We start from the raw sequence: 13,255 nt of genomic DNA, 5'->3' as shown, positions 1-13,255 counted from the left end.
CAGGAGCAACTTGTACAACTGAATTAAGTTTCTTTTGGTGCCCAGGAGAACTAAATGGTAGAGTGCTTGCTTAGCATGTACAAGGCCATGGATTCAATCCCATTTGGAAAAAGAGAAAACACCAATAACAATACCGCTTCAGACCAGGAAAAAGGAAATAGCTTTATATTTCCTCAGACCTAAAGAAACCCTCAGACAATCCTTGCTTAGTTGCAATCTGTGACCACAGCAATCTATTCCCCATTTAGACCCAAGGTTTGTGGAAGTGGGAGAGAGAAAGTTCTTAAGTAAGAGGATTTAGGAAGCTGGAAATTTGGAGATGAAAATGGGACATGTCAGCAAGTCTATCATTTCCTAGTTCTCAGACAGGAATGGACAGTCAGAAGTTATCTTGGCAGTTATGTGCCTGGATCAGATGTGCATAGACAAATCATAATGAATGTTAACTCAGTGTATGTTATTCATGCAAACAATAGCCCTTATTGAACACAACACTAGAGATTCAAAGAATCAGAGACAAGACGTAACTATGAAATACATTTTTCTTTTCTTTGAAAAAATTATCCCCAACTAAGGTTTTACTTTTCTCTCCTTTTTAAAAATTTTGTTGTCAAGGTGTTGTACAGAGGGGTTACAGTTACATTCATAAGGTAGTGAGTACATTTCTTGTCATACTTGTTAGGTTTTACTTTTTTATTACAATTTTAGCATAGTAACTGTACAAATAGTGGGCTTTGCTGGGACATTGATGTACATATATAAATCCTATTACAACCTTTAAATAAAACTAAATATTGAAATGTCTCTGATATTCTACTTGCTCATATTTAAAGTAATCATTACCTTTATAAAGAACAACAGAAACAAAGCTTTACTGTGCTTTGTTGTGCTTGTTCTTTTATAATAGTAACTTATCTAAGGCTTGTAGGTCCATTATGAAATAAGTTATTCTCAAGTTATAAATGAGTAAAGAAATGGAAACACTGGAGGTTAAACACTCTATGTATGATTTAACTCCTGGGATATAATCGCTGTAGGTCCTGGGCTGGGGAAGGGGGTGGGGAGGTGGGAGGAGGGAGGACTGAGAAACTAATGAAGAACCTGTGCACTCATCACAATTTGCCAGAAGCAAACTTTGACCCAGCAGAGGTAATTAGCTACTTTCTTCAGAGCACAACTTTTCTCAGGGAAGGTCACAGAATGTCTTGCCCTAAGGTGGGGTTATATGCCAAGTAGAAGTAAGCTTCTGGGTCTTGATTTTTCGGCTGTCATATGGTGAAATTCTCTGTTCTAGTGAGCTGCAGGAATGGGTGTTCTGGTCTCTGGAAACCCTGAGGGCATGCCTGTTTACTTTCAAACGGTGGTCATAGGAATCCAATTCCTCTGCAGGCCTCATTCCAGTTACATGCAAGAAGAGACTGACTTGGTCTACCTTTGGGGTCTCTTACTTACCATCTTGGCAACTTTGAGTAACTTATACAATCTCTATACATGTCAAGTTCTCAACTGTAAAATGGGGATTTTTCTCAGAGTGGTTGTGAATGCTAGACAGCTAATATGTAACACTCAGTAAATACTCCAAAGAGACAAACTAATGGTCAGACTTCAGCGATCCCTTTCAACTCCACTTGTAACTGACTTATCTTACTGCTTCCCAATAGCTACAAGGATACTGGGAAGTCCTTCAAAGTATCCCTAAACTTTCCAGACATCTCACTGGCAAAGAAAATTTGATGACTAAATGTAGTTCACAATTGAAGGTCCTAGAAGGTAGGTAAGCTGTCCTAGTGTGCTTTGGCCATTGAAAGATTGTAACTGCTGCACTTAATAGTTTATAAACTGCTTATAAAGCACCAACCAAGGAAAGTCTTTACCTATTTAATAATGTCTTAGTACCTGCCTTTGTGTGTGTGCTAGTTTGGGGCTTGATCTTAGAGCCTGAGTGCTGTTTATTAGTTTTTTGGTTATTTTTGCACCTGACTATTGTCTGTCTTTTAATGGTGTTTCTCAGCTCTAAAACTATAAATCAAGATTTCTTTTTCTTCTTTCTCTTGTTTTGTGCAGGTCCTGGAGCTTGAATTCAAGGTCTAGACAGTTCCCGAGCCTCGGCTCTACCACTTCCAGCTTTTGGGATAGTGAACTGGAATTAGAGTTTCATGGAATTTCCTGTCTTTGAGATCCTCAGATCTCAGCCTTCTAAGTACCTAATATTGCAAGCTACAAGTACAGGGCAAAACAATACTTCTTAAACAGTCATGTGCTCAGAATCTTTAGGAAACCTTATAAAACATGAATGTTTCTGGATCCAAATCTACCTTTTATTGGTACTCTTATTCTTATTCTGAAGCTGATGGCCCTTCGAACGCCTTGTCATAAACTGTCTCCAAGGACTTCTTGACCAGTAACTCTTTCTTGATGCTGTCCATGAAAAAACTCAACAAACAAATATAATCCAAACAGCAGAAGGGCAGTAGTTGCTCCTGAATTGTTCTGAGGGCCTCTCTTAGTCTATGTACTTTAAAGTATAGGGTTTTTGTTGTTGTTGTTGTTGTTTTTTTGTCAGTTGTGGGCCTTGAACTCAAGGCCTGAGCACTGTTCCTGAGCTTTTTCCTCCCAAGGCTTGTGCTCTACCACTTGGAGCCACAACTCCATTTGTGGTTCTCTGGTTGTTAACCATCTCATGGACTTTGCTGCCTGAGGATTACTGGTATGAGCCATCAGCATATGTTAGAAACACTGAGATTCATAGGTAATCTTGAGAAAAGAACTACACTGATTTCCCTCACTAGTTCTGATCACTGGGATGTGATTGATTGGCTCTCTAGCCAATAAGTAATTTGTCTTTGGCCTGAATGAGGGGTGCGGAAAAGAAGTGAACGAGGCATGAGGAAAAGTAGTTGATAATAAGCAGATTGCCCCCATGTAAAATGTGAGGAGGTAAAGCTAGCCCAAGAGAACTGCAGGTAAGTGTTTCCATCACACACCTATATACTCATAGCAGTCTAAACATGGTCTGACTGAAAGCTCCTAGAATGTGGTGTCACAGGTCTTGGGTGAGCCAATGGACCCTTTATTGTCTGAGTTTCAATAAATAAGTGGCACCCACAAACAGTTGGGTCAAAATAAACAAATTACAGAGTGCATCAACTAAAAGAATCTTGCTTTTAAGTGTAGCTTAGCACTGTCTTTTCTGAGTTTAAATAGTAAGAAACACATTTTGTTAATTATTAAAACTATAGTGATTGATTTCACGGGGCTCAGTGAGCATTTAATGTGTTTTTACAGTGTGCTAGAAGAGCATCCTGCCTCATGGTGCAGGAGAGACATGAGTAACTAGTTAATGAAGCTTTAATTTCATGTTGTTGTTTTTAATAATTGTAATTTTGACTGTGTCGGAAGCTGGTGGTGTATTTTCTGTCATCTTTTGTGGCAAGTGTTATTGCCTTGCTCTAATTAAGCAGATTCTTAAGAGAAGGTAAAGCCAGGAGTGACTTAAGATGAAAGAAGGTGGATAATGTTTATTAAAACAACAATAAAATCATCTATTACTTTTCAAATGAAAGTGAGTATGGAAATTATCTGGCCTAATATTTTCATAGTGCAGGGCAGAAAACCAGGACCTTCAGGAACAAAAGGACTTGGCCAAAGGCATTCAGCTTGTTTCTTTTGTTTGATGTGTTATTGGGCAAAAGATTTCCCCAGGTCTGGAAAAGATGGCAGGATGCTATGGCCCTGCTCTGATAGTGTCTCTCTGATCTCACTTCCCATCCTTTGTAATCTCAGTTCACAGGTTACAGGAAGTACTTCCTGTTCTGTAAAGTTTAAAGGTGTGTAAATGTAAAGTTTTTATAGATGAGTTACACTAGGCCAGTAAGTATGCGTTTAAGTACGGAGCTCAAAGCATGCTGGAGACAGGGAAATTCAATGTCTAATTCTGGGGAAGAAACCCAAGACAGGAAATGATAAGTCCTCCAGCAGTCCTCTGGCAGCCTGGAGCTCAGGGCCCAGAGCCACCCTACCCTGTGGCATTAGCTAGAAACTCCAGAGCAGAGGCTGTGATTCACTGCAGGGCTTTGGGCAAGTCTCTTTAACCCGCTGTCCTTCCTTTTTCTTCTTTGTCAATCTGAGATGGGGCTGATAGTTTCTCCACAGCTCCATCCCAGGCTGTGTGGGGAATGAGTTCCTGTTTGGGAGGATTTAAAAGCCACCACATTCCAGCTCCCTGCTAATATGATTACTAGCACTTTTTTTTAAATTTTTAATGAAAGGAGCAATTCTTTATTCCTCTTCTTCTTTTAAAAACAGACCAAAGGGCATCTTTTCTTGGCTCCCTGTGGCCTACAAGGTGATTGCTTCCGTGGTTGTTACATGCGTGCACGTGCGGGCCTGTAGTAGTAGGGCTTGAATTCAAGGTTTGGTTGTTGTCCCTTTTCACTCAAGGCTAATACTCTACCACTTGAGCCACAGCCCCACTTCCGGATTTGGGGTGGTTAATTGGGGATAAAAGTCTTTCCTGCCTGGTCTGGCTTCAAATTGAAACCCTCAGATCTCAGCTTTCTGAGTAGCTAGGATTACAGGCCTGAGCCACCAGTGCCTGCTTGGCTGGTTGTCATTTTGGAAGATAAGCTTGTTGAAATGAAGGATTCTTAGGTACACCACACACACACACACACACACACACACACACACACACACACACACACACACACATGTGCGCACGACAAAAATAACTGCCATGGAAGTTTTTGAGGGCTTTTGACTCTCTCTTTCACTGTGTAAGTATGGCCCTCTCATGTCTGCAAGTCATTTCAGTCCTCTGCAAAGGTTAGGCTAGGGAGAAGGGAAGGAAGCACATCAGGTGGGGTGGAGTTACCGAGGGTCATCACACCACACGTTTGCTGTTCTGTAAGAAGCAAGTGAAAAGATGTTTAAGAAGGAAAGGCACCTTTTAAGAACTGAGGAGTTATCTCTTTTCAGAGCACGGCTGGGGCGCACAGCCTGTTTCCCAACGTATGGGAATCCTTTACCAGTTTATGGAAGGCCACCCTTTAAACCAATCCAACAGCTCCTTTCTCCATAACCTGATTTTAGAGGTGTTTCATTATCTCTAATTACTCAGGGTAAATGGTGATTACTCAGTGTTTTAATCATCAGTTTGGGCAGCAGTTACTCTAAACTCAGGGAAGCCCAGACTCCCATGGGTATTTTTGGAAGGTTCAGCGACTAGTCGGTGCATGCTTTTTAGTACCTCTGCACGTGGTGCGCAGGTGAGCCCGGGCCGCCTCCACCGGGCTGGCGGCAGAGAGGTCCCAGCCCAGGCTGCTCTGCGGGCCGGCTAGGACGCAGTGCGGGCTTCCGGGACCTGGGCCTGCCAGGCAAGGCGAGGCCCGGCGGCTGGATGGGAGGATGTGGGCGGGGCTCCCATCTCCAGAAAGGGAGGCGAGCAAGGGAGGAGGGCAGAAGGGAGGGGCTGCTTGGGAAGAGGAGGAGGAAGGAAAGAAAGAAAGAAAGAGAGGGAGGGAGGGAGGGAAAGAGAAGGAAGAGTAGATGGGGAGGGCAGAGGGTAGCAAGGAGAGGAGCGCGGAGCGCGGAGCCCGGCACGGAAGCTAGGTGTGTTGGGCATCCGAGCCGAGGGGACCAGAGCCTGAAACGCCACTGGGGCCCGGCCTGACTATCTTGCCTGTTATCCCCGATGGGATTCCTGTCCGAGCCGTCTCGAGCCTGCCGCGACCCATCCTCCGGCCCTCGCCCAGGTTCCCCGGTGCTGCTGCTGGCGAGCCCGCTAACGCTGGGATCTATGGTGAGCAAGCCTACTTGGCCACCCGCGCCAGTCCGAAGGGACCGAGACGCATCCTTAGGGGAAGAAGTTGGGGGGTTTCGTCTGCATAAAGAAAAAAAAAGTGGCGCGACTGGAGGTGGGGATGCTGGCCCTGAAAGCCTCCTCCAAAGCGGCTACTGCCTCTGTCAAACCTTTCCTTTTGGTCCGATGGCCCCGGGAGAGTTGCACTTTGGGGAGGCGCAGAGCACCAGAGACAGAAAGGAGGGGAAGCCCTTGGAGAAAAGCTGTGGGATCGGGGGCTGAACATGTTGCCCGTGGGCTGGAGATGGCGATCTCCTGGACGGGAAAAGCGAGAGTGGGAGAGTCGGCTCTGATTTCCGCACCGAGGGAGGGGGCCGAGGGACCGCGACTTGGAGAGGGAGCACTTAGCCAGCGCTGGCTCCGCGGCCGAGCGCGCAGTCCTGCGGTCCTGCCCAGCGCGCGCGCCGCTCGCGGTGCTGCGTCGAGGGGAGTGTCACCGAGCCTCAGCCCCCTCCCCCGCTGGCTTTGCACTCCTCGGTCTTGTGAACCGCAGCTGCAGAACGCGCCTTCTCCACGAGCTATTTTCTTAGACTTGGGGGCCACCCGAGGACCGTCCTCTTTTAACATTTCATGGTGCAAGGTTCTAGGTACAACGGCTAGGATGCCGGGGACATCAAGTGGCCCCTTTGGGTTGGGTAGTATCCTACCGGGAGTCGCTGTGCCGGACGGCTCTGCCTGGCCCTCCCGGCTCAGAACCGACGTGGAGGGGCCCTGCGGTCGCCGTGCTCACGCACACACCCCCTCCCCGCAGAGGGCTTCGGACGCCCTGTGGACACCGCGTTGGTAGAGGGTTTTGCGTCGCGATTTATGAGTGGGGAGACTTTGTGAGACGTTAAAACTCCCAAAGGTATAGATTTGGTAAGCTGAGGCTACCCCTGAGCAGACTGGAATTGGGAGATATAGGTGGGGAAAAGAAAGTTAAGTTCATTTTGGGCTTTACCTTTTGAAATTAAAAAGTCTGGCAAGGAAATCGTGCTTAGAGATGAATCCCAGTGAATCAGAAATTGAAACATCATCCTCAAACACCCCCCCCCCAGGCACTTGTTTTTTTTTTTTTTTTTAACGCTGCGAACCCTTCCGCCACCGCCCGGGGAGACTCGGGGCTCAGCTTTGTCCCGGATTCCAGGCGTGCGCTCCTCTCCATGTTCCCCCTCCCGCGTGCACCGGCGCGTCTCCGTCTCCTTTCCCCACTTTGGGGTTTTCCCGGCGGTTATACTTTCCTCCGATACTACTTGTTTTGTTTTGTTTTCTAGGGGACTCTTGGTTAAAAAAAGAAAGAAAGAGAAAAGTTTGCATTTTCCAGCCCTCTCCCAGTTCGCCCCAGCGGTGGCGCGGGTTAGGAAGGCGGCTCTGGGCCGGCGCGGACCGAATGTCGCGCAGGGGCGCCCGAGGCCTCCGCACCTGGCCCCGTGGTCTCGGGTGGCTAGGGATGCCGCGGCCACGAGGGAGGGTAGAACTGATCATCACATCCCTTACAAAGCCTCTTTCTCTGTGGCTACCCGCAGGCGTCCCCCAAAAGAAAGTGTGTGTGTGTGTGGGGGGGGGGGTGATTGCATAGAGACCATCCGAGCCCTCGAGTTGCCCAGTGTTCCAAGGCAGAGGCTGGGAAAAGCCTCAGGAAAGGAAACGGAGGCTGCGTGGAATGGGTTCTAGGCGGGAATCCTGGGGATCGAGTTCCCGGAGCGATTTGGCGCGGAGACCACGGCTGAACCGAGAGCCGCGCCTGCTCAGGTTCTGGAACAGGCCTGAGCTCTCGGCGACCCACGCGTGCGGCATCTCCGGCTAAAAGTCAAGTCACCCAAGTAATTGCTTGAGCTCTGGCTTGGTAAAAAGCCTCGTAGGAACATTTGCTGCGACGCTGCAGCTGGTGCAAAGAAGGAAAGGGGTGGGGGAAGGAAGTGGCGGGGGATGGAGGGAGTGGGGTTGGCTTAAAAAATAAGTCAAGCCGGGGTTAAAAGAGACTCTTACGCAGAGGTCGAGCGCAGGCCGAAAGCTATTCTCGGTTTTGTGGACTTTGGGGAACGTGTTGGGATTTCCTTTCAGGTCCGATCTGGACTTGTAAGCTCCCGGCGACATTAAGATATGAAAAATACGATGCGCCCTTTCTTAGGCGACGCCTCTTTCGGAAATGTGTCCGGAGTTGCGGCCCGGGCGTCCGCACCCCCTCCCTGAAAGGCGACCGGTCTCTCGCGAATTTGCTTTTCTGATAGGGGTGGAAATGGGGTACCCAGCCGTCAGCGCCGGGATAGGATTCTCCGTCCTGGCACTGGAGAAATAACTCTAGAAGGCGCTCCCTCTAATTTTCCACACCGATCACAGCCTTCCCTGATTTCCTCCCTGCTCCCGGCCTCGTTCGTGCCGGGGTCAGCCACTTTGGGCTGGAAGCTAAATCTGCTGTCCAACTCGTCGGAGCACTCGCAGGGATTGGCTGCCCGGCCCTGGGAGCAGGGTTTGGCCTCGGGGAGACCCAAGGGAGGAAGTGTCGGGGTGTGCATGTGTGTTTGCAAATGCGCCTGTTTGCATATGCGCGTGTGCGCGCGCGCGTGCAAGGTCCCTAGGCGTTTTCCTTCTCTAGTGCCTCTCGGTGGTGAGGCTTTGGGCAGTGAAGACTCGGCCGCCCCCGCCCCGGCCTCACCGAAGTGGTGTTGGCGCCGCTGCAAGGCTCAGCCCTTCCCCTGTGCCCCTGACCCTCAGGCTGCAGGCCGCTAGTGCGAGGGTCTGGCCCGACGCGCGGCAGGTAGAGAGGAGCACCGGGTCCTCGGCGTGCGCTGGCGCCCGCGGCGGGGCGCCGGCCCTGGACACGGCGGAGCGCGACGGGGACTCCTCCCAGACCGCCTGGGCTCCGGCGGCGGGCGCTGGGGTTGGCCTCGCCTGGAGGGGCGGGTCTCGGGTCCCGGCCGGGGTGGGAGGAGGAGGAGAGGGGAGGGCGGGGCTTCTGCGTCCACGTGATTCAGAGGGGCTGGAAGAAAAACAGAGCCTGTCTACGCTGGAGTCTCATTATATTCAAATATTCATTTTAGGAGCCATTCCGTAGTGCCATTCCGAGCAACGCACTGCCGCAGCTTCTCTGAGCCTTTCCAGCAAGTTTGTTCAAGATTGGCTGTCAAGAATCATGGACTGTTATTATATGCCTTGTTTTCTGTCAGTGAGTAGACACCTCTTCCTAACCCCCTCTCGGGAATTCACTCTGCCCTCCCCATCCTTGGTCGCCGGGTGTCCCCCCCCCCCGCCCGCCCCGTCGGATCACCCTTCCCAGCGTCCACGCTCCGCTGGGTGGCCGCGCGATTGCTCTGCGTTCTTGGCCCCGGGTCTCGGGTGCTCGAAGCGTGCCGGTTCCTTTTAAAAGCGCAGCCCTCTCGGATGCGGTGTGTTTCTGGAAAGCGGGGCTCGAGGGGACTTGAGACGTGAACGGTCCGCAGCCTCGGGTTGCGCAGGGTTAACCCTGCCCTTCCCCAGTCCCGCTTGTCTGCGGGGAGCCCGACGCCTCCAGGCCTCTCGGAAGTCTTGTCAAAACTGCCTTCCCTCGGGAACCATCCGCCACCCCTTCCACGAGAGAGCGAGGGCGGGCACGACCTGGTGCTTTTAACTGAGCACGTCCCACTCATCGGCCACAATTAAATAAGCCTTAAAGCCACCCGAGGAGCCCTCACCCCCACCCCTACCTCCTTGCTGGTCACTGGACCCTGTCGTCCAGCCTTCGCCCTGTTCCAGCCTCTCCGCTTTCCCTGCCTCCTGCTCGCAAGCAGCTGGAAGTTGGGGAAGTTGGGCTGTGAGGGCGGAGGAGAAAGGGAGGAGGGGATGGAGAAAGGGGATGAGGTTGAAGGTCTGAAGTGGAGGGCGATGGCATTTTAATTCGCTGCCCCCCCTCCTCCTCGCTTTTTACCCCCTCAATGTTAACTGTTTATCCTTGAAGAAGCCACTCTGAGATCACGGGCTCCGATAGCAGCTGAGACCAAAAAAAAAAAAAAAAAAAAAAAGTTAACAGGATGGAGGCTATCTGACTTGGGGTTATTTGACTGTAAACAAGTTAGACCAAGTAATTACAGGGCGATTGTGACTTTCAGGCCGTGCGTGGCTGCAGCTGCTGCTGCTGGTGTTGGCTCTGGTGGTGGTGGATGTCAGGCAGAAAACACAAACTTGATCTTCCTGGCCCATTACCAGCCCCATATGCAGATGCAGAGGCATCTTCTCTATTCCTCTCTATTTATTGGTGTTTATTTATTCTTTAACCCTTCCACTCCCCCCCCCCCCCCCACTCCCCAGAGACACCATGATTCCTGGTAACCGAATGCTGATGGTCGTTTTATTATGCCAAGTCCTGCTGGGAGGCGAGAGCCATGCTAGTTTGATACCTGAGACCGGGAAGAAAAAAGTGGCCGAGATTCAGGGCCACGCGGGAGGACGCCGCTCGGGGCAGAGCCATGAGCTCTTGCGGGACTTCGAGGCCACGCTTCTGCAGATGTTCGGGCTGCGCCGCCGGCCGCAGCCCAGTAAGAGCGCAGTTATTCCGGATTACATGCGGGACCTTTACCGGCTCCAGTCTGGGGAGGAGGAGGACGAGGAGCAGGTCGCGGGCACGGGGTTGGAGTACCCGGAACGCCCCGCCAGTCGGGCCAACACCGTGAGGAGCTTCCACCACGAAGGTCAGCCCCAGCCCCGGGTCCGGTGGGGGGAGGGCCGGCCGGGGGTCCGTGGAAGCCCTGGGGAAGAGGAGTTCAGGTTACATCAAAGCCTCGAATCCCGGAGGCTGAGGAGCAGAGCCACTTACCTCCAAGAATGTCCAGAGCTGCCTGGGAACTTGCTTTCTGGAGACGGCGGGGGAGGGGCTGGCGACCGGGGGGAGGGACCGCGCTCCCACCCAGACGTGGGCTAGCCCACTGGTGTGTTGTTGCTGTATCAAAGCTTTTTTCCCCCCTCCCCCTGCCGCGTTTTCTGCCCATTTTGTTCAAAGCACCTACTGAACTTAATATTACAGCTGTGTGTTTGTCAAGGTTTATTCAATAGGGGCCTTGTAATCTGATCTGAATATTTCCTAGCGGATGTTTCTTTTCCAAAGTAAATCTGAGTTATTAATCCACCAGCATCATTACTGTGTTGGAATTTATTCTCCCCTCTGTAACTTGATCAACAAGGCATACTCTGTGTTTCCAAGGTCGCTAGGGAAATGTTTAGTAACACACTGGAGAAAGTGGAAGGAGGGCTGGAAGGGTGTGTGTATGTGTGTGTGCACGCGCACACGTGCACACGCCTGCATGGGTTTCCTTCTGCCTCTGTTCGTCCTTTCTTTTTTCTTTACAGCTACTTGTAAAGAAAACCGTGCACACAGTGCCCAAACAGGATTTTTAAAAGGGGAGACCAAGGGTGCTGGAAAAGGAGGTGACACGTGGAAGTTATTACACACACACAAATATATATATATATACGCACATATACACATACATATGTACAAGTATACATATGTACAGATACTTTCTGTCCTTAGTGTATGAGCGGAACTCACCACCCAGTTGCCCAATTCAGCTACTTCTTGATTTTCCATCTCTTGGTGAATGTTCACATGCATTTTCTTTTCTCTTCCCTTCCCTGCTGTGCCTAGAACATCTGGAGAACATTCCAGGGACTAGCGAAAACGTGGCTTTTCGTTTCCTCTTCAACCTCAGCAGCATCCCAGAGAACGAGGTGATCTCCTCTGCAGAGCTCCGGCTCTTCCGGGAGCAGGTGGACCAGGACCCCGACTGGGAACGGGGCTTCCACCGAATAAACGTTTATGAGGTTATGAAGCCCCCAGCGGAAGTGGTGCCTGGGCACCTCATCACACGACTACTGGACACCAGACTGGTCCACCACAATGTGACACGGTGGGAAACTTTTGATGTGAGCCCTGCGGTCCTTCGCTGGACCCGGGAAAAGCAGCCTAACCACGGGCTGGCTATTGAGGTGATTCACCTCCATCAGACACGGACCTACCAGGGCCAGCATGTCAGGATTAGCCGATCGTTACCTCAAGGAAGTGGGGATTGGGGCCAGCTTCGGCCCCTCCTGGTCACTTTTGGCCATGATGGCCGGGGCCATGCCTTGACCCGACGTCGTAGGGCCAAGCGGAGCTCTAAGCATCACCCACAACGGTCCAGGAAGAAGAATAAGAACTGCCGGCGCCACTCACTCTATGTGGACTTCAGTGATGTGGGCTGGAATGACTGGATTGTGGCCCCGCCAGGATACCAGGCCTTCTACTGTCATGGAGACTGCCCCTTCCCTCTGGCAGACCACCTCAACTCAACCAACCATGCCATTGTGCAGACCTTGGTCAACTCTGTCAATTCCAGTATCCCTAAGGCCTGCTGTGTACCCACTGAACTGAGCGCCATCTCCATGCTCTACCTGGATGAGTATGACAAGGTGGTACTGAAGAATTACCAGGAGATGGTGGTAGAGGGATGTGGGTGCCGCTGAGGTCCAGTAATCCTGGAGGACAGAAAGACAGATGGACACACACACACACACACTACACACACACACCATCCACCCACCTACCCACATACCACACAGACTGCTTTGTTATAGCTGGACTTTTATCTTAAAAAAAACGAGAAAGAAAAAAAACACCCTAGACGTTCACCTTGACCTTATTTATGACTTTACGTGCAAATGTTTTGACCATATTGATCATATATTTTGACAAAATATATTTATAACTACGTATTAAAATAAAAATAAAGTGAGTCATTATTTTAAAGGTAAATGATGGCCTTGTTCTCTTTCATCTTGTTTCTTCGGTCCTGTCCCTTTTGAATGAGGTTGTTTTCTGTTGAGGTGAGATGGAGTTGGAATGGCAGGCAGAAGGTAGTGGTGTGGAGACGGGGCATTGACTGATGGCAGAGAGAGATGGTAATTGCCAGGATGAATTGTTTTCCATTTCTAGTTATTGCTAACAAGGGCCCAGAATCCTCTCCCATCTGGATGACACATGCCTTGGAGAAACAGTGGGATGAAAGGAGTAAGTTGGGCTTCTCACACACATCTCTTTGTTCACCTGTTAGAGGTGTGTCACAGCTGAGTGATGTAGAGGTCTGGAAATCAGGAAATGGATTCCCACTTGTACCAGTTTTTTTTTTTTCTTTCCTGGTATATGTTTGAACTCAGAGTCTTGCATTTCCTAAATTGGCACTCTACCACCTGAGCTATACCTCCAGTCCTACCTTTTGCTGATCATTTTGGAGATGGAGTTTAGTGGACTTTTCTGCATGGGTTGGCCTTGAATCATTCTCCAGATCTCAGCCTTCTGCATATATCGGATTACTCACGTATATGAGCCATTGGTCTTGGGCTCACTCATGTCTTTTAGGTACCTGGTATCTCCAGCTATGACAGACATACTGTTGTGTTTTAAAGCCA

At 50.1% G+C, this 13,255-nt stretch overlaps 1 protein-coding gene across 2 annotated transcripts in view; it reads left to right on the top strand.

Annotated features, from left to right (window-relative positions):
- Bmp4 (bone morphogenetic protein 4) overlaps window positions 1-12,598 on the top strand; it is a 44,508-nt gene extending 31,910 nt beyond the window's left edge. Inside the window, exons 1-4 of one of the 2 annotated variants that reach the window (XM_048362467.1) lie at window positions 5,540-5,800; window positions 8,881-9,005; window positions 10,124-10,503; window positions 11,457-12,598. In XM_048362467.1, coding sequence (XP_048218424.1) covers window positions 10,131-10,503; window positions 11,457-12,313 — 1,230 coding nt within the window. In that variant the 5' untranslated portion in view covers window positions 5,540-5,800; window positions 8,881-9,005; window positions 10,124-10,130 and the 3' untranslated portion in view covers window positions 12,314-12,598. Of the gene's footprint in view, window positions 1-5,539; window positions 5,801-8,880; window positions 9,006-10,123; window positions 10,504-11,456 lie in introns of those variants that run through there. The other variant, XM_048362468.1, reaches the window with a different exon arrangement.
- Window positions 12,599-13,255: the final 657 nt, after the last annotated feature.

The sequence above is a fragment of the Perognathus longimembris genome, chromosome 14, assembly GCF_023159225.1.
Source record: "Perognathus longimembris pacificus isolate PPM17 chromosome 14, ASM2315922v1, whole genome shotgun sequence".
Lineage (NCBI taxonomy): Eukaryota > Metazoa > Chordata > Mammalia > Rodentia > Heteromyidae > Perognathus > Perognathus longimembris.
Note: the sequence above shows the minus strand (reverse complement) of the source record. Positions and strands in the feature narration are given on the sequence as shown.